This window comes from Hemiscyllium ocellatum, chromosome 36 (genome assembly GCF_020745735.1).
Source record: "Hemiscyllium ocellatum isolate sHemOce1 chromosome 36, sHemOce1.pat.X.cur, whole genome shotgun sequence".
Classification (NCBI taxonomy): Eukaryota; Metazoa; Chordata; class Chondrichthyes; order Orectolobiformes; family Hemiscylliidae; genus Hemiscyllium; species Hemiscyllium ocellatum.
In genome coordinates, this window is record NC_083436.1 from 31,572,154 (window position 1) to 31,592,685 (window position 20,532).

A 20,532-nucleotide genomic window follows, 5' to 3' on the forward strand; every position below is an offset into this window, starting at 1 on the left:
ATTTTAGTAATACAAACAAGGACAGGACTTACATAATTAATGGTGGATCCCCGAGTAGTGTTGTAGAACAGAGAGCAAGTGGTTCAGGTACATAATTTTTTGAAATTTGCATCACAGATAGACTGGGTGATTAAGAAGGTGTTTAGCACACTTGGCTTCATTGCTCAGGCCTTTGAGTATAGGAATTGTGATGTCATGTTGGGGTTCTACGTTAGTGAGGCCTGTTCTGAAGTGCTGTGTGCAGTTCTGGTTACCCTGCTATAGGAAGGATATTAATAAACTGGAGAGTGTTCAGAAAAGATTTACCAGGGTGTTGCCAGAATGGAGGGTTTCAGATACAAAAATAGGTTGGATAGGCTGGGACTTCTTTCACTGGAACATAGGACGTTTATAAAGTCATGAGGGTCATAGATAAGGTGAATAGCAAAGGTCTTTTCCCGAGGGTAGGGAATTTCAAGAGGAGAAAGATTTAAAAAGGACATGAGAGGCAACCTTTTTCCACAGAGAATGGTTAGTCTGTGGAATGAATTGCCAGAGGAAGTGATGGATGCAGGTACATTTACAACATTTAAAAGACATTTGGATAAGTCCATGAATAGGAAAGTTTGGAGGGGTATGGGACAACTTCAGTTTGGGAACATGATCGTGTGGACTAGTTGGACCGAAAAGTGTGTTTCTGCATTCTTTGACCTCTAATACCCTAAAGTTTCCTACATTAAAAACAGCCGAAGTTACGTTACACTGTATAATAACTATTTGAAAGAGTTGCATGACAGAAATCATAAATAAAAGTTCAAACTTGATAGGCTGACAACAGCAACCTGTTGAGTTTCGGGGTTCGTGATCACAGTTATCTAATATAGGCTGTCAACAATTTATTGCATGGAGAAAGTGAGCACTGCAGATGCTGAAGATCAGAGTTGAAGAGTGTGGTGCTGGAAAAGCACAGCCAGTCAGACAGCATCCAAGGAGCAAGAGAATCAGCATATCGAGCATGTGTATGCTCGAGACGTCGACTCTCCTGCTCCTCAGATGCTGCCTGACCAACTGTGCTTTTCCAGCACCACACTCTTCAACAATTTATTGCAAGTAATTCCCTGACAGTTTATTGAGTTTGTTAAAAGGCAGTAGTTTATATGTGATGCATTAGTTAGTTAGATAAAGAAAATATATAATCATGGCAAATGAGGGATGGTTCAGTGATACCAGTGGGCAAACAGACTGGTTTGCATAGAATGTTTCAGTCTCATTAAAGTGATAGGGGCAGCATCCTGCTCTCTAGCCAAGATGTTCAGGCAGTCTTCCCTCGGCCATCATCTGATCCTTCAGGTTCATCTTTCATCTGTGTGATAAGGATTGCTGAATGAAGACTACTCTCTGCAGATCACCTGAAGAGAACTGCTGGACCTTTGCTCATAAGGTCCTACTGTTGGTCCTTGTGTGGATCATCCCAGCCCAACTTTGACCTAGCCTTGTGAAATCTGGCTCCTTAACTGTCTTGGTCCCTGCATGGCTTTTGCAGTGCAAATTTGACCTAGTCCCAGTGGGCTTCCCCCTGAATCTCCTGTCATGAATACTCCACTCTGAGTCTGGCGCTTATTGTTATATAATGTTTTTTACAGGGCAAATTATTTTCTCTATACCAGTCAACTGTCTGAACCCTTTGGGCCAATGGGACAGCCGGTCATGATGTCAGATGATCGTTGTCCCCTTGCCTACCTTCCTGTGAGGGTTAGTTTTTATTCTTTCTGAGCTTATTTTCCAAAACAACACAATGATAATAGGATGCATTTGGTGCCAGATGAATGGTTGATGCTAATCTTGGGCTTAATGGACTCTGTGTTTTTATTAATTCTTCCCTTTGTTTTCATATGCTAGTATTTTGGAATGTTAAGTGCTGCTGTAATAACTGTTAAATGAAATCGCTTGCTACACTGTAAACTCAAGGAGAATTCAATTTTTAAGTGACCCCAGTTTTCAATAATTCCCCCCTTTTTGGGCCTTGGCGTGGGCCCAAGTCAGCCAACCAGCAGATGCTGACCATCCATTTCCTTTTCTCTCCACCACCATAGATATGTTGGAATTCTCTTCTCCCTCATACTGTACTGGAACTATGCAACCATTTTTTGAGGACTTGGGCTTATCTTTAGCTGGATATGCTATGTTCAGTTGCAGCAACAGGTCATGCATGGACTTAAAACATTCTACAGCTCTCCCTTCATTTATACCCATCTTATAGATATTTCTTAAGCAGTTTCCATTAGCCCACCCAAAAATCACATTTTTTTTTCATTTTTATCCCCTCTTACCTAGACCACTTCAGTTGTTTAAATGTCAATTTATCTCTACATTATGTCAGTGTCTTACCATTTAAACTATGTTTTGGTTGGTTCTCTGGTGGGAATCTGGAACTCCCAGCTTGTAAGGGTGATAGAGGCAGAAACCCCATATAGAACTGAAGAAGGTTTTAGATGTGCACTTGTGATGCCAAGGAATACAAAGCTATGGGCCAAATGCTGGAAACTGGGGTTAGAATGGTAAGGTGGTCGTTTTGACTGAATGGGCCAAAGGTCCTTTTTCTGTGCTGTAGACCTTTATGACTCTATGGCTACATAATAAATACTAGGAAAATTCAGTTTTTAAGGGAACCCAATTTCAACAGACACACTCAAATCTCCAGTGAAAAGTGAATTCTCTTTCCACACCAAAGGTGATGATGAAAGAGTGCTTTTTTCGTTGATTAGTAGTGAGCCTCAGGGATCAGTGTTGGGGCCACAATTATTTACAGTTTGAATTGATGATTTGGAGTTGGGGACCATGTGTAGTACATCAAAGTTTGCGGATGACACTAAGATGAGTGGTAGAGCAAAGTGTGCAGAGGATTCTGAAAGTTTGCAGAGGGATATAGATATTTTGAGTTAACGAGCAAAGGTGTGGAAGATAGAGTACAATGTTGATAAATGTGAAGTCATCCACTTTGTTAGGAATAACAATAAAAAGGACTATTATTTGAATAGTAAAAGAATTGCAGCCTGTTGCTGTGCAGGGGGACCCTTGTGCATGAATCGCAGGAAATTGGTCTGCCGGTGCAACAGGTAATTAAGAAGGCAGTTTGAATTTTGTCTCTCATTGCTAAAGGGATTGAGTTTAAAAGAGGGAATTGAATTGAGTTGAATTTATTGTCATGTGTACCAAGGCACAGTGAAAAGCTTTGTCTTGCGAGCAATACAGGCAGATCACATAGTTAAGTAGCTTAGATTAGTAAATAATAGGTAAACAGCAGCAAAAACAAAAACACAGATACAGGTGAATGTTAAGAGTTTGTGAGTCCATTCAGTATTCTAACAATATTGGGGTAGAAACTGTTTCGAAACTGGCTAGTGTGTGTGTTCAGGCATCTGTACCTTCCCCCGATGATAGAGGTTGTAGAAACATGGTGGGATGGATCTTTGAGAAAGCAGACTGCCTTTCCTTTACAGCGGGCCTTGTAGATGGATTCTGGAGATGGAAGGTTGATCTTTGTAATTGTTGGGGCAGAGTTCACCACTCTCTGTAACCGTCTCCGATATTGATTGGTACAGTTGCTATACCAGGTAGTGATATATCCAGACAGAATGCTCTCGATGGCACACCTATAATAGTTGGCAAGGGTATTCACCGTCATGCCAAATTTCCTCTGCTGCCTGAGGAAGAAGGGACATTGTTGGGCCTCTGTAACCAGTGCGCCCACATGAAGAGTCCAAGAAAGCTTGTTGCAGATGACTGCTCCCAGGAGCTTAACACTTTCCACTCATTCCACCTCTATGCTATTAATGTGTAGGAGAGCATGAGTTACATCCTGCCGAAAGTCAATAAAAGGTTCCTTGGTTTTGCCGGCATTGAGAGCTTGGTTGTTCTCAGTGCACCATTTTTCCAGGTCTTCCACCTCCCATCTGTGGTCTGTTTCGTCGCCATCAGAGATTCGACCGACTATGGTGGTGTCATCAGCGAACTTGTAAATGGCATTAGTCTGGTATTTGGTGATGCAGTCATGGGTATACAGTGAGTATAGTAGGGGGCTTCAGTGTTGAGTGTTAGTGAGGATGAAATATTGTCCCCAGTCTTCACTGATTGTGGCCTGTTATGTTGCAGCTGTGTAGGCTGCTGGTGAGGCCAAACCTGGAATACTGCATGTAGTCTTGGTCTCCCTATTGAGAAAGATGGACTGGCACTGAAGGGGGTACAGAGGAAGTTTACTAGATTGATTCCGGAGTTGATTGGGTTGCCTTTTGGGGAGAGACTAAGTAAACTGGGATTATATTCATTGGAATTTAGAAGAATGAGGGGAGGAACATCTAAAATTATGAAGGGAATTGTTATGAAAATGTGGGTATACTATACCTTTAAGAGAGTTAAAAGCTAGCAGAACTACCTAATAGTACCAAGTGTTCTCAATAAGGTAACAATGTAACACTTGGTCGAAAGCTAAATTAGCTGGGTTGCCTGGAAACGACAAAACAGATTTGAATCAGGCCAATCAGTTTAAATTATACCCTGAAAAATACCAAATTCCAATCAAGTTTTAATTTAGTATATTGACGAACTTAAAAGCCAATAACATAATATGATGCATTGGGGAAATAAGATCGGGGGAAATTGAACAGTTGAGAGGAGAACTACCATGCCACCAGCATGTAGAGACTGCCTGAAAAATAGTGCTCTTAAAGGTACCTTTGATCAATCAGTGAAGCAGAAATTCCTGAGAAAAGGAAAAGAGGAAACAGGAAGATCCAAAGAGAAGATTTGGCTGGTTTTGAAAACTTGAAAGTTTGGTAAACCTTAATCAGGGAGTTTGATCTGACTAGTATTGTAGAATGGAAAGGTATAAGTTAGGTTAAAGGAAGAAGTTGTAAGTAGTTGTTAGTTAATTATTCTCTGTTATATTTAAGAAATAAAGTTGTTCATGTTTACTTCAAATAGTTCTTGGCCTCTCGAATTTTCACAGATTACTGCATGGGAGAAATCTTTTCTGTTGCTGGTTTAAATTAAGCAGGAGGGTTTACCCCGTGTTGTAACAGAATAGATACGAATGATGTAGAGAGGATATCTCCACTAGTAGGTGAACCTAGAACAAGAGGGCTCAGTCTCAAAATTAGGGAAAGCAGAGTTTGGACTGATGTGAGGAGGAACTTCTTCACTCAGAGGGTTGTGAATGTGTGGAATTTCCTGTCCAGTGAGTTTCCTCATTGAATGTTTTTATAGGTAAGATAGGTAATTTTTTGAATAGTTCAGGCGAATGAGAGGGAATGTCATAGAAACTTATAAAATTCTAATAGGACTAGACAGGGTAGATGCAGGGAGGAGAGAAAGTGAGGAATGCAGATGCTGAAGAAATCAGAGTCCGAAAAGTGTGGTGCTGGAAAAGCATAGCAGGTCAGGCAGCATCTGAGGAGCAGGAAAGTGGACATTTTGGACATAAGCACATCAGGGAGGATGTTCCCAATGGTGATGCATCCAGAACCAGGGGTCACAGTCTTAGGATTCGGGGCTGAACATTTAGAACAGAGATGAGACATTTCTTCACCAAAAGAGTGGTGAGCCTGTGGAATTCATTACTACAGGAAGTGATTGATAACAAAATTGAATGTATTCAAGAGACGACTAGATGTAGCACTTGGGGTAAATGGCATCAAAGATTCTGGGGACACAACAGGATTAGGCTATTGAGTTGGACAAGTGGTGCTGGAAGAGCACAGCAATTCAGGCAGCATCCAAGGAGCAGTAAAATCACGTTTCGGGCAAAAGCCCTTCATCAGGAATAAAGGCAGAGAGCCTGAAGCATGGAGAGATAAGCTAGAGGAGGGGGGCGGGTGGGGAGAAAGTAGCATAGAGTACAGTAGGTGAGTGAGGGAAGGGATGAAGGTGTTAGGTTGGGGATGGGGGGAGGATGGAGTGGATAGGTGGAAAAGAAGATAGGCAGGTAGGACAAGTCATGGGGACAGTACTGAACTGGGTTTGGAACTAGGGTGAGGTGGGGGAAGGGGAAATGAGGAAACTGTTGAAGTCCACATTGATGCCCTGGGGTTGAAGTGTTCCGAGGCGGAAGATGAGGCGTTCTTCCTCCAGGCGTCTGGTGGCGAGGGAGCGGCGGTGAAGGAGGCCGAGGACATCCATGTCCTTGGCAGAGTGGGAGGGGGAGTTGAAATGTTGGGCCACGGGGCGGTGTGGTTGATTGGTGCGGGTATCCCAGAGATGTTCCCTAAAGCGCTCTGCTAGGAGGCATCCAGTCTCCCCAATGTATAGGAGACCGCATTGGGAGGAAGGGATACAATAAATGATATTAGTGGATGTGCAGGTAAAACTTTGGATGTGGAATGCTTCTTTAGGGCCTTAGATGGAGGTGAGGAAGGTGTGGGCGCAGGTTTTGCAGTTCCTGCGGTGGAAGGGGAAGGTGCCAGGATGGGAGGGTGGGTTGTAGGGGGGCATGGACCTGACCAGGTAGTCACGGAGGGAACGGTCTTTGCGGAAGGCGGAAAAGGGTGGGGAGGGAAATATATCCCTGATGGTGGGGTCTTTTTGGAGGTGGCGGAAATGTCGGCGGATGATTTGGTTTATGCGAAGGTTGGTAGGGTGGAAGGTGAGCACCAGGGGCGTTCTGTCCTTGTTACGGTTGGAGGGGTGGGGTCTGAGGGCAGAGGTGCGGGATGTGGACGAGATGCGTTGGAGGGCATCTTTAACCACGTGGGAAGGGAAATTGCAGTCTCTAAAGAAGGAGGCCATCTGGTGTATTCTGTAGTGGAACTGGTCCTCCTGTGAGCAGATACGGCAGAGACTGAGGTTTTTGCCCGAAACGTCGATTTTACTGCTCCTCGGATGCTACCTGAATTGCTGTGCTCTTCCAGCGCCACTAATCCAGAATCTGGTTTTCAGCATCTGCAGTCATTGTTTTTACCTATTGAGTTGGACAATCAGCCATGATCATGATGAATGGTGGAGCAGGCTCAAAGGGCCAAATGGCCTCCTCCTGCTCCTATATTCTATGTTTCTATGTTTAACTTGGTGGAGTGGGCAGTAGATGATAGCTGAGATTCAATGCAGAAAAAATGAAGTGATGCATTTTGGTCAGAAAAACACTGAAAAACAATATGAACTAGGTTGTACAATTTGAAAGGGGATACAGGGGCAGATTATGAGTGTGAATATATGCACAAATCATTCTAGATGCAAAGACAGCATAGAGACAGTAGTGAATAAAGCGTAAATTGTACTCTATTAAGAGGAATATAGAATCCAAGAGAAAGGAAGTGATGTTGAACTTTTACAAGACACTTGTTAGACCTCAACTGGAATATTGTGTACAGTTGCAGGTGCCATAATATGGGAAAAATGCGAATGGATTTGAACGAGTGCAGAAGCAATTTACTAGAATTACTCCAAGTGTGAGAAACTTCAGTTAAGAGGATAGATTGAAGAAATTGGGACTGCTTTCCCTGGAGAAAGAAAGGTTGAGAGAAAATCTGATTGAAGTTTTCAAAATCATGAGCAGCAGGACACGATTTGAAACTGTGTCCGCTTGTAAAATGAACACAGACAAGAGATTAGATTAGATTAGATTACTTACAGAGTGGAAACAGGCCCTTCGGCCCAACAAGTCCACACCGACCCGCCGAAGCGCAACCCACCCATACCCCTACATTTACCCCTTACCTAACACTACGGGCAATTTAGCATGGCCAATTCACCTGACCCGCACATGTTTGGACTGATGGAGGAAACCGGAGCACCCGGAGGAAACCAACACGGACACGGGGAGAACGTACAAACTCCACACAGTCAGTCGCCTGAGGGCATAAATTTAAACTGATGTGCAAATGAAGCAAGGATGATGTAAAAGAAAGCTTTTTCACTCAGCAAATTGTTGCTTATGGAATGCACTGCCTGGCAATGGAGTGGAGGCAGGTTGAATTGAGGCATTAAAGAGGGCATTGAATAGTTTTCTGAGTTGTAATGATGTGCTGGGATATTTAAGCAATCTTGTAATTTGGAATAATTTGGAGACATCAGTCTAGGATGCTGGGGCCAGTTTCCTGCAAACAGACAAAGTGAGGGACTGAGTATGTTGGAAGTAAATGCAAGAGCAAATAGTGATGTGGTATGCCCCGTGAGTGAGTGGGAAGGAGAAAGTACAGGAAGGGTTAGCAGTTTGGTAGGATGAGGAAAATGAGAGGTGGGGAATGGACATGATTTATTCATTAGTGAGACTTGTAGGCCATGAACCTTGATGAGCTGTGTGTGCAATGGATATTGTTTTATGCCTGGAACACTGCACTGACACAGCTGCAATCTGTCCAAGCTGGCTGGGTCTGGTGGGTTATCTCATGTGGTAGTTGACTGTAAAACGGACTGCCCTCCTCTCTAACTTTCCACCCCCCAACACCTCTAAATCGCAGTCCATAAGGTGAGGAGCAACCTTTCCTTTCCTCTAGGTCCTATGTTCAGCAAAAGAAGTCAAGCACCACAATGTAAGGGCCAGTTCCTGACTTGTACATCTGAAGAGTGGGCAGCTGGGCTTTAAAAATGTCGCCAAAGGCATGAAAGCTGGAATGTCGCTTCATAGCAAGCACTTGCATCTCTCTGGCTGCACAAGTCCCTCTTAGAAAGCTATCCAAGAACTTGGTTGTATAACTAATGAGTGAAGAGCAGAAGAGTGCATTAGAAAAATTGCTTAAGGACACAGCTGCCATGAATCTCACTCAATGAAACAGTCCAACTGAAAATGGGTGAATTTCCATTCCATGTCCCCACTCCCACAATCCTTTCCCCCAGTTCCTTCCCAATAGACACAATATAGAAATATAAATCAAACTTGTCTCAGTGATCTTTCCCAAGGCAAATGAAAACTCAGCAATGTCAGCATCTAACTAAACTACAGGGCTCCTGTGACACAGTGATAGCGTCACTACTTCAGCCCCTTCTGCATCAGTGTGTCATAATGTATCTGAACACGTTGATGAAAAAATATGTAACAAAACTATTTACTTTCATGTTTCTGAACAAGAAAAAAATGCATGCTGCAATTGAATGACCCTCAGCAGCTTATAGTCTGCTCATAATTTGAGCTTGAGTACTTTACGATTGAGTCAATTGACAATTGTTCAGTTTTTGGTGTGGAATTATATTTTTTTGTTGTGGAATGTGATTCTTGTTTCTAATTCATTCTTTCCTTGCACAGTTGCTTCTAGTATCTCCCAGGGTGAATGTTTTGTCCCAACATAATTCTCAAACACATGCTTTGAAATCATTGTCTGAGAATGTGTCTGTTTCTGCTTGTTCACTGTTGAAACGCAGCCTTCTCTCGCCGCCACCACTCCTGAATCCTCCACTGTATCTAAATTGTCAAACTGCTTGTCCAACATTCAGTACAGGATAAGCAAAAATTTCCTCCCAATTAATTATTTGGAAGACTGAAGCCAAAATTAGCTATCCATTCCACTAGTTCTGTCCTCTCACTACTGACTGAAGGCTATGCTCCAACAGAGACTGAACCAGGCAGTTTGCAACTCTTATTTGACCCCAAGACAAGCTTTTGACGATCTATCCACTGTAACACTGCCTATTTCCACTCTGTAAATCACCTGACTGTGCACCTGTCTTTGCTCAACTATTGCTAAAACTCTCATTCATTCCTCTGCTGATTCAAGACCTAGTTATTCCAAATGCTGACATCCCACATTATAGATTTTGTAAACTAGATGACATCCAAAACTCTGTTGCCTGGGCCTAATGCACACCAAATTCCACTCAACCATCACTCCAGTGCTAGCTGATCTACAGTGTCTCCCAGTTAAATGATGCTCTGAAATTCCCTCCTAAACCTCTCAGTTTCTCTATCACGCTTTCCTCAGTTAAGGCACTCCTTAAAACCTATCTCTTTAATTAACATTTGGCCATCTGGCCTAATTTCTGTTTTTGACTTCGTGTTGTATCACGTTTTTATAATCCCTCTGTGAAGCACCTTAGGATGTTTCACGAGGTGAAAGGAATAAAATAAGAACAAATTGTTGCCTCTATTCACGTTGTGACAGCCTATGTGCATAATTAAACCTGTTACAGAGAAGTGGGATTATAGATGCTGACATATCCCATTCAGAAGCAGGATAGCATCTCGACAGGCTATTACTAGAATATTATTGCTGAGTCGCATAGATAGTTGTATAATTTGTAAATGTTCTCTGCAATTTTCTTTCTGTAGACTGTAGATGACTTTGTTGCAGCCCGATTCTACCTCTCCTTGGTGCTGTATTCCCTTTTCAAAGAGATGAACACTTGGGCTGTGGCGCAGAAGTTCAATGTGTCTCGGGGCTTTTTGCAGAATTTGTTGAATTCAGCAGCAACTTTCTCCTCTAGTGTGCAGCATTTCTGTGAGGTATTTGTGAAACTTTGAATTAATAATGTCAATTTATTTTTTTCTGCGATTGAAAAGCACCTACAATTAGCTAAGTTAATTAAATTGACAAACGTCTTGGCAGAAACAAAAGTGAAACAACAAGCAAATAACTTACCAAAAATTTAAACTTTACAAACAGCTTAGTAAGCCTATGGAAGAGTAGTTTCGACATCATATAATTTGCACCTTCTTCCATGTCATGTTTGAACACCACCTGTGCTTTTTCTTCAATGAGCCCTTTTGGGCAGAAACACATTGGGACAAAATTTTTTGGTTTGGTCAGCCATGATCTAATTCAATTTTAGAATAGGCTTAAGGAACATACGAAATTGGAACAGGAATAGACTACTCAACCCTCGAGCTTGCTCCACCATTTAGTGTGATCACAGCTAATCTTCTGCCTCAGCACCACTTTCCTGAAACCTCTGTTTCCCTTGACAGCAGAGGTCTATCGATCTCAGTCTTAACATTCTCAAGGACCAAGCCACTACAGCCCCCTGGGTTGGAGAATCCCAGAGATTCACCGCAAATTCAGTGAAGCAATGCTTCCTCACTTTAATGAGTGAGGCCCACCTTTTAATCTGAGACTATATCCCCTGGTTTCATCACTCTGGACACACTTCCTGTAGCTATCCTCTTGAGCTCTATAAGAATTTATGTGTCTGAATGAGATCCATCTAACCCTTCGAGAATAAAGGCCTAGTCTACTTAATCTTTTCTCATAAGACAGTTCCTCCTTCCCAGCTTTGAATGGCCTATTTCTGTTTCCATTTTGCACTAGAACATAGATTTATTTTTAGCACTATGACATTTAAGAAAAATAAAATGGATAATTTGCTACTGTACACTTTTGCTCGAATTTTGGTATAGTGTTTACTTATTGCATAAGATAGTTGACCATTTCAACAACAGCTTGAAATTCATAGCACCTTTAAACAAAAAATATTACTCTGATTGATTGGACATGTTATAACACACCTAGATGGCCTCCATGTCCTGAGGCAGGGCTTGAACATAGACCTTCTGATCCAGAGGTACAGCAACTACCACTTCATAGTAACTTTTATGTTGCATAATGCTCCCTAGGCATGTAATGAGAATATCATTAACATAAACACTTTTAATAGGAACCATATAAGTAGAAATCAAAACAAATGACCAAAAAATCCAGGAGTATCTTAAAGAAGGAGAGAGGGAGAAAAGGAGATAGGGTTAGGGAAGGAATTCCACAGATTAGGGCTTGGACAGCTTAAAATACGGCTGCTGTGGTTCAATGATTAAAATCAAGATGTGCAATAGACCGGAATTAGATGAGCGCAGATACCTTGTAGGGTTGTGGGAGTGGAGGATATTACACAGGTGGGATGGGGTGAGTTCATGTGGGAATTAAAAACTAAGATAAGTATTTTAAATTTGTGTTATTGGGATGCAGTGTAGATCAGTAAGCACAGAGCTGATGGATATGAGTTTGTTCTGGGTGTCAAAGTTTTGGGTGCGGATGTTTATGTAAGATGAAAGCTGGGGTACTGGCCTGGAGAACAGCGGAGTAGTCAAATGTAGAAGTATTAGAAACATGGATGAGAGTTTCAGCAGTAGATGAGAAAAATGTCAACAATGGTTGTTTTGGTTTTTGTGTCATATATATTTAAAATATAAGGGGCTTTTTTTAAACTAAGATTAATCTCAATTTTGTTTCATTATCTACAGGAGTTAGAGGAATTCTGGGCATATCATGCTCTCTTTAAAGATCTCACTCATAAACTGTCATACTGTGTGAAACCAGAACTTGTCCCTCTTATGGAAGTATCGGGTGTCCAAGAGGTTAGTCATTCTGCCTTATAAAATGCTGGATGAAATCAGGATGAAGTTCTCCCAGTAAATTAAGTATCAGCACATGATGAGATCTATTTGTTTGGATATAACAGAAATTGTAAAAAAACAAAATGCTGTAAATGATGGAAATCAGAAATAAAGACAGAAAATGCATGAGAAACTCAGCAGGTCTGACAGCAAATGCAAATAGAGAAACAGAGTAGACATTTCAAACCCAATATGACTCCTTCTAAAGAAGTTATGTCAGACAAGAAATATTCACTCTCTCCTTCCAGATGTTGCCAGATCTGCTGAGTTTCTCTAGCATTTTGTGTTGTTATTAAGGAAACTGTACAGCCCATTGTACTACCTATCGGCTGCAAGTCACAAATTATTGAAAAGGTGACTTGATGAAAAGTGGGAGTACTACACAGTAGGAAACTTTCTACATGGCAAATTCACTGTCTGTGCATAGCTAAAGGCTCAACTGTGCTCACCAAAAACACAGTCTAAATGCAGGAATCTAAATGGAGAGTGAAGTGAGAATACTAAGGTCAAAAACAAAGTAACAATTTTCTAAAATGATCAACATGCTAGCACACTGTGTTGATTTAATTACGTATCAACAGCATTACACTGTAAACATTAATTTGTTTTTACTCCATACAGATTCTGATTGGCCTGATGGATCCAATCAGTTTTTTTGCCCAGTTATCTAATGGCACTTTCTCCAAAATTCAACCCCTCTTTTATTTCCCTCCATCTGAATAATAGCCAGAAAAAAATTAACATGTATAATATATAGTGCTATGTATAATTATTTTACCTCTTTTTATTTGCAGGCTCGTGCTCGCCAGTTGTATAAAGCTGGTTATAAATCTCTGACTTATCTCGCTAATGCAAATCCTGAAGTGTTAGTCAAGACAATTGAGCATATGTCCAAACGCCAGGCTAATCAGATTGTTTCTTCTGCTAAAGTAAGCACCACTTTATGGCTTCACATCATTGTTAGGTCTGTTTTGATATAGTGATAACTCGAGTGCTTTAAGTTCTCTAAGTATATGTGAATATTCAATAAAGACAAGACATTGTAGCCACGAAGATGTGCCACAATGGAAGTCATGTTACTTCCCCATCATCCAGTGACCTAATTATATATAAAAAATTACCTTGATTTCCAACCAGAGTACAAGAGCATTACAATTTTTTACACTTTTTGTCGGATGTGGGTATCATTTGCTGCTCGTGAACTGAGTGCCTTATTTCACCTTTTCAGAGGTCAGTGACGAGTCAGCTATTGTTGTGAGTCTGATGTCATATGTAAGTCAAAGCAGTTGATGATGGCAGCTTTCCTGTCCTATAAAACATTATTGAACTCAATAAGATTTTATGACAATTAATGATAGTTGATGGAAGTTGATAGTGGTCACCATTATAGACACTACGTATCATTTGTGAGTTTTTAAAAATAAATTAGTTGAATATAAATTCAGCCAACCTTCCATCAACTTCCATGATGGGATTTGAACCCATGTCCCTTCAGTCTCTGAATTACTACCTAATCTTCACATGCACCCTCTCCCCATCTGTCTCTCCTTACTTCCTATATTATAGTGTTGGATTCAGTTCTTCAAAAATACAGTGTCAGTCTGTTTACAACATGGTTCAATATGTTGAAAACTCACTTCTGGTGCAGGGTCTCATTATTGCCAAAAGAGTTTTTTTTAAATTAAGTGTTAATTTTTCTATTTTAAAAAGGAGTCTAAGAATAATGTGGTTTCACATTTTGGACCCCAGTGTCCCTGTTATAATGTATTTCCACTGTACATCATTGCTTATAAAGTGTTTTGGGGTAACCTGAGGCTTTTTAAACGCAAGGTTCTTCTTTAACTATACAATTCTTATTGAAGCTATAGACACTTGGACCCAGCTGTCCCACACCTCTATGTCACATGCACTATGACTCCTTTCACATTGATTCATAGCGCCTATTGTCTATGTGAGGCTATATTGGGTTTGAATGTATTATCTCAAAAGTTCCATCTGAATTCCAAAACCTCATAGTTTCAAACTAGTGCTGCTTAGTAGTATACTGGTATTCTGAGAGTTTATGGTGCACACAGTTTTCTGAAATGGAGTCAACTAATAATTATGCACAGTTGTTAATTTTTGGCAAGGATGGATTCCAGTGGTGATGAAGTAACCAAGTCAAAATGGTATTTGTTTACAGCACTATTAAGATGAGTTCAGGTATATATTCAACATGAAAGAAGCTTAACATAATAAAGTCCTCACCGAGGCTTGGAAACAGCTTAACTCCAAATGAAGAGGGAATGATGATTCCACAGCTGTACTAAAAACTGGTCAGCATGCGCTGCATTTTCAACCTTTGTATGCATGCAGAAGTCAATCATTCAGAAACTGGAATGATTGTTTTACAAAATAAACTGAACCTTTAGTCAGTGTAGTTACAATTATATTCACTCCAAATTAGCTTCTAAAAAGAGAAACATGTTAAAGCAAATCAATTAAATGTACCCTTGCTATCATTCACTTGCATAAGTACAATTTGGAAATGTCCAAGTTACCCGCATTTATGTATTCTAAGAACAAACACCACCTAGTACATTCAGAAAATTGTTTACTGTGTCAGTAGAATAACATGATGGAGGGTACACTCCAGTAAGATAAAACCTGTCTCAGTCACAGATGCTCACTGACCTCATCTTATATTACTTGCTTTTTTTGTTTTTATTTCAAAATAATTCTGAGTTGTTGTCTGGTTACAGATGCTGCTAAATGAAAAAGCTGAAGCTTTACAAGAAGAAGTGGAAGAACTTTTGAGACTACCCATTGACTTACCACTACAGACTGAATCTACTGTGAATGCTCGTTGACTTACAGATACACTCCGTTTCTGCTGAGACGGCCCAGTGCTACACTGCTAACTCTGTTTCTATTGAGACTGCTCAGTGACACATCACTACTACCTGTATCTACTGATACCGTGAGTTAGCTCAGGTTGGCTGAACAGTTTGTGATGCAGAATGCTGCCAACAGCATGGGTTCAATTGCCATACTAACCAAGATCATCATTTCTCATTTTGAGTGATTTAGTAAAGCAGAGTCATAGTTTGAGTGCTGACATCTGTAAACCATGGTCTATATATTTGAAAGTGTATAAAGAGTATTAAAGAATTACAAGTAAATCATTAGATTTGATTATATATTTCCAAATCTTTTATATTAGTACAATAAAGGAAGTGCAATAAAATATTGGAAATTTCTAATACTGTTTATTGAAATGTTTTCAAGAGGGATATTGGAGAATGGAGATTTCAGTAATGGACTAAAAAGTGTAACATCATATAAAAATTGCAGAAGCCTCCAGGGCATTGCACTGTTTCGGAGAGCACCTGCTTCCAACACATCTGTCCCACTGGAAGGGATATTCCAGTAGTTGTCATGGTGGATGAAAGCATGGATGGAGCTTTTTACAAGCACACAAGATAACTCGTGCTCAACTCATCCCAAATGTCAGGATAAAAAATTGGCCCAAATTGAAAATTTATTGCTAGGTTAAAGAGAGAAGGCAAAGTGAGGCAAATAGATCAGTTAATCCATAGTACATTAAAAAATCACTTTTAACCATGCTTTAATCGAGGAAAGCATATAGACAGACAGTAGTATTCTTTGTTTTAGACACACATTGCACCTTTATTACTTGCAATGAAAGGGACTCAACCTTAAAGGGATGACAGTCACTCTTATCCAGAGTCTGCCTTTCAGCAGTTACAATCATATTTTTATATACAACCACGTATCGGTTCCTTCTTATTGACCAATTCCATATTGATTTTCAAGCCTTGGTAACATAACAGACTTATCACATTGAGCTTTGGGTATGTGGCACTTGACATTAGATCATTTATTCCAAATGTTTGGAGCACAGGTTGGATGTAGTTTAGTTTTTTTGAACCACTGCAGTCCATGGGATGTAGGTACACCCACTGTACTGTTAGGGAGGGAGTTCCAAGATTTCAAATCAGTGACAATGATAGAACAATAATATACAGCAAACTTTTTGTTAACAGGCCACTATTGGACCCGGAATGCTTCAGTTGATCAAATATTCCTGATAATTAAGAAGTAAACCCTGACTAAGCGAAGCTTCGAGACATCAACATCCCTCAAAGAATCTATGTAAAAATATCCTAAAAACACACAGTAAGTAAGAGAAACATAATGCAGGGAGTCTACACATCATAGTTATACTTATTTACAGCACAAATACTCAGACATTGCTGTGTTTGAGGTACATAATTTTTAGTGGTTTATCAAGAGAGTCAGTTAACAAAGCACCAGTGAAAACAAAGTTTGCTCTAGTTCCAAGTGTGACTTGGAGGTGAATTTATAGGTATACATGTTCACAATCTGTTGTCCTTATCCTTCTAGATGGTAGCAATCATGGGTTTGGAAGGTTCTGTCAAAAGGAGCCTTGGTAAGCTGGTGCTTGATGAGCTTGTAGATGGGATACACTGCAGCCACTGTGCAATTGTAATGAAAATAGTGAATGGTGAAAGTGGCGGATAGGGTGCCAATCAAGCAAGCTGCCTTTTCCTGGAGGAACATTAGTAGGCTATTCAGCCCATTAAGCCTACTCTGTTTTTCAATGAGATCATGGCTGATCTCATAACCCTCAACTCCGCTTTTCTGCCTTTTCCCCATAACCCTTGATTCCCTTTAAAAAATTGTCTATCTCAACCTTGAATATAGTTAATGACCCAGCCTCAACAGCTCGCTGCAGTCAAGAATTTCACAGATTCACCATTGTCTAAGACAAACTTCCTCCTCATCTCTGTCTTAAATGTATGGCACTTTATTCTGCGATGATGTCCTCTAGTCCTAAACTCTCACACAAGGGGCAACAATGTTTCCACATCTACCCTGTCAAGTCCCCTAAGAGTCCTGTAAGTTTCAATAAGATCATCTCCCAGTCTTCTATGTTCCAACTAGATCCTAATCTATTCAATGTCTTCCCATAAGACAACTCCTCCAAACCTGGTATCAGCCTAGTGAGCCTTCTCTGGACTGTCTCTTCTTTCCTTAGACAAGAGTGCAAAAGTATATTCTAGCTGTGGTCTGACTAGTGCCTTGTATGTTGTAAAGGACAACTTTCCATTTGCCTCCTGATTACTGACTGAACTTGGATGCTAACTTGTTGTGATCCGCGGACAAAGATTCCCAAATCCCTCTGTTCTATAGCTTTCCGCAATTCTTTCTCCATTTAAATAATATTCAGTTCCTCTATTCTGCCTGTGAAAGTGCATACCCTGACATTTCCTGACATTATATTCCATTTACCAGGTTTTTGCCTATTTGCCTAACCTATCTATATCCCTCTGCAAATTCCTTGTTTTCATCCTTACCATTTGCTTTCCCATCTGTTTTTGTATTATCTGCAAACTTGGCTATATGACATTCCTCCTCCAGTCATTAATAAATATTGTAAATAATTGCAACCCCAGCACTGTGATCCTTGTGCCATCCTGAAAATGCCCCTTTATCCCAACTCTCTGTCTTCTATTTATTGGCTAATCATCTATCCACGGTAGTATACAAGATCCAACACCATGAGCTATTATTAAGTAGCCTAATGTTGGTACCCTATCAAATGCTTTCTGAAAAATCCAAATATATGCACTGCTTCCCCTTTATCTATCCTGCCTGTTACCTCCTCAAAGAATTCTAGTAATTTTTCACCTTGTAGTTGATGGACAGGCATTGGTGAGACAGGCAGTGAGTTATTCAGTACCGAATTCTTAGCCTCTGACCTATTCTTGTGTCCATGATGGTTAAATGTCTAGTCTAGTTCAACTCTGTCAATGGGAATCCCAGGATAATTATAGTGGGAGGTACAGTGATGCTAACGCCATCAAATCTCAGGTGGTAATGAGTAGATTCTCTCAACAGAGATGGTCATTGCCTGGCAATTGTGTGATGTGAATGTTATTTCCACACTTTGGCCCAAGCCTGGATATGGTCTTGCTGCATAGGGACATGGGTCATAAAAGCAGTTTAATTGATATAGTCACGAAAATTCTATAATGCGCATGTGGCTCAGTGGTTAGCATTGCTGCCTCATAGTACCAGGGCCCTGTGCTTGATTCCACCCTCAGGTGACTGTGTGGAGGTTGCACATTCTCCCGATGTCTGCTTGGTTTCCTCTGGATACTCTGGTTTCCTCCCACAATCCAAAGATGTGCAGGCTCCGTGAATTAGCCATGAGGAAATACAGGGTTACAGGGATGGGGCTGGGATGCTATTTGGAAAGTCAGTGTGGACTCCATGTGCTGAATGGCCTGCTTCCACACTAGTGATTCTATGATTCTGTGACCTGGATCATAATATTTATAATGCATGTGAGATAAACATAATCATTCCGCTCGAAAGTTAGCAAAGCCAGACGAAACTTAGTAGATAGGAGCAGGAGGAGACCATTCGGCCCTTCCAACCATTCATCAGGGTCATGGTTGATAGTCCAACTGTCTAATCCTGCTTTCTCCCCATAACCTTTGATCCATTCACCCCAAGTGCTATACCTCGCCTCCTCTTGAATACACTCAATGTTTTGGCATCAATTACAGTACTTCCTGTTGTAATGAATTCCACAGGCTCGCCACTCTTTGGGTGAAGAAATGTCTCCTCACCTCCGTCCTAAATGGTCCACCCCTAATCCTCAGACTATGACCCCTTGTTCTGGACACACCCACCATCGGGAATATCCTCCCTGCAGGCTATAGAATGTTTAGAGATTTTTTAAATGTAAACTTTTTTTTAATGGACACTGCATAATTCTTTACAAACCAGGCATCGCGCAACACCATCACTTCTGTCAGGATTTCCGCGCTGACAGCTGTCAATTTGGTTTTAAACAGACCACTCCTCTTGGCCTCTCTGTTGCTGTGGAACTGCCGGTCCCTAAAATGAATAGACAGCAGCTCTCGATATCGCTCGTTTTGATGTCCACTAGCGTTTGTTACGACTTGTCAGGGATTCTGGAGTATTTAAATGTTCACCATACACACAAACACACGTGACCGCACAGTTCTGAGTTGTTGGTTTGTTCGGTGTGCTGTATTGTTGTTTGAAAGCCTGGCTCTTTGCCACTTTGATCAGATGACCGCAGACTTACCTGCGCTGTGTTTAAAAAGAGTCAAGAGCTTCCGCCTGGGAGGAAGCCCAGCCTCCTTAATTGTACAAGAACCGTGACTGAGGATCTCATAGGCTTTCAGCTGCACTCCAACAAGCGTGCCTGGGGTAGCAGAGAGTTGAAGTGCAGAGCTAGGAGTGACAGAGATCCGAGCCTTCTCCCTCACTGAGGACTCTAGCCTGGGACCATGCCCTTCCTGGAGCTCCTCACTGCCTGCCTGCTGGGCTGGGCTGCTGCTTCCCCGCGCTCAGTGCGGGTTCAGCCCGAGTTCACTCGCTCCTTGCGCACTGTCAGCCCTCGGTTCCTGTCGGTGGCTCTAGACGCTTCCCTCCTCCGGACAGACAGCCTGGATTTACTCCGGTAAGTGACCGAAGTACTGTCGGAAACCCGCCAGGAAATATTCGTAACAATACGAGTTTGCCATTGTCCCCTCTGCTAGCTTTATTCAATAATCCTCCCGGGATTGACCCTTCTGGTCACTTTATACAATCACCATTTGGCCATTGTCCCCTCTGGTCACTCTGCACAATAACCATCCGGGATTGTCCCTCTGACGACTTTGTACAATAAGCCCCCGGGAACTTTATAAATTGGCTGGTGGGTTGTACAATGTACTGGCTGTTAGTTTATATACTAACCCTCACAGCCGGGATATTGTACACTAGTCAGTTTATACCGTTCAGAACTGTACCCAACACACCGAGGAACGCTTCGGATCGTAATCTTGTTCCTTCCCCATCATCATCGTCTCTATACCCCGTTTCCATTCCATATGATTTTTGTTCGCCCTTTCGCCATGTGTTTCCTTTACCTTTTGCACCCTTTATCACAGTATTCTCGTGAAGAAAGATATGGTGTTCGGGTGGTTGTAATGAGTGGAATAATGCCGTTTCAAGGTGCAGCTATAGGAAATTGGACTTCCAAAAAATAGCAAAGAAGGAATCTGCGGCTAGCTCACCTTCTGTTAGCTATTAACAACAATGGGACTTCAGCATTTTCAGATCCCACTGCCGTGACAATGATATTGAAGATTTGTTTTTTTTTAAATAAACCTGCTATGCATATAGGGTTGTACTTGCCT

General features: G+C 41.3%; 2 protein-coding genes across 4 annotated transcripts in view; both read left to right on the forward strand.

Annotated features, from left to right (window-relative positions):
- helq (helicase, POLQ like) overlaps positions 1–15,442 on the forward strand; it is a 55,627-nt gene extending 40,185 nt beyond the window's left edge. For all 3 annotated transcript variants that reach the window (XM_060851363.1, XM_060851365.1, XM_060851364.1), the window contains 4 exons: positions 10,232–10,405; positions 12,134–12,247; positions 13,081–13,215; positions 15,028–15,442. In XM_060851363.1, the coding sequence (XP_060707346.1) occupies positions 10,232–10,405; positions 12,134–12,247; positions 13,081–13,215; positions 15,028–15,135 (531 nt within the window). In that variant the 3' untranslated portion in view covers positions 15,136–15,442. The remainder of the gene's footprint in view (positions 1–10,231; positions 10,406–12,133; positions 12,248–13,080; positions 13,216–15,027) is intronic.
- Positions 15,443–19,431: 3,989 nt separating this feature from the next.
- hpse (heparanase) overlaps positions 19,432–20,532 on the forward strand; it is a 38,979-nt gene continuing 37,878 nt past the window's right edge. Inside the window, exon 1 of the mRNA XM_060851351.1 lies at positions 19,432–19,811. Within this exon, the coding sequence (XP_060707334.1) occupies positions 19,639–19,811 (173 nt within the window). The 5' untranslated portion in view covers positions 19,432–19,638. The remainder of the gene's footprint in view (positions 19,812–20,532) is intronic.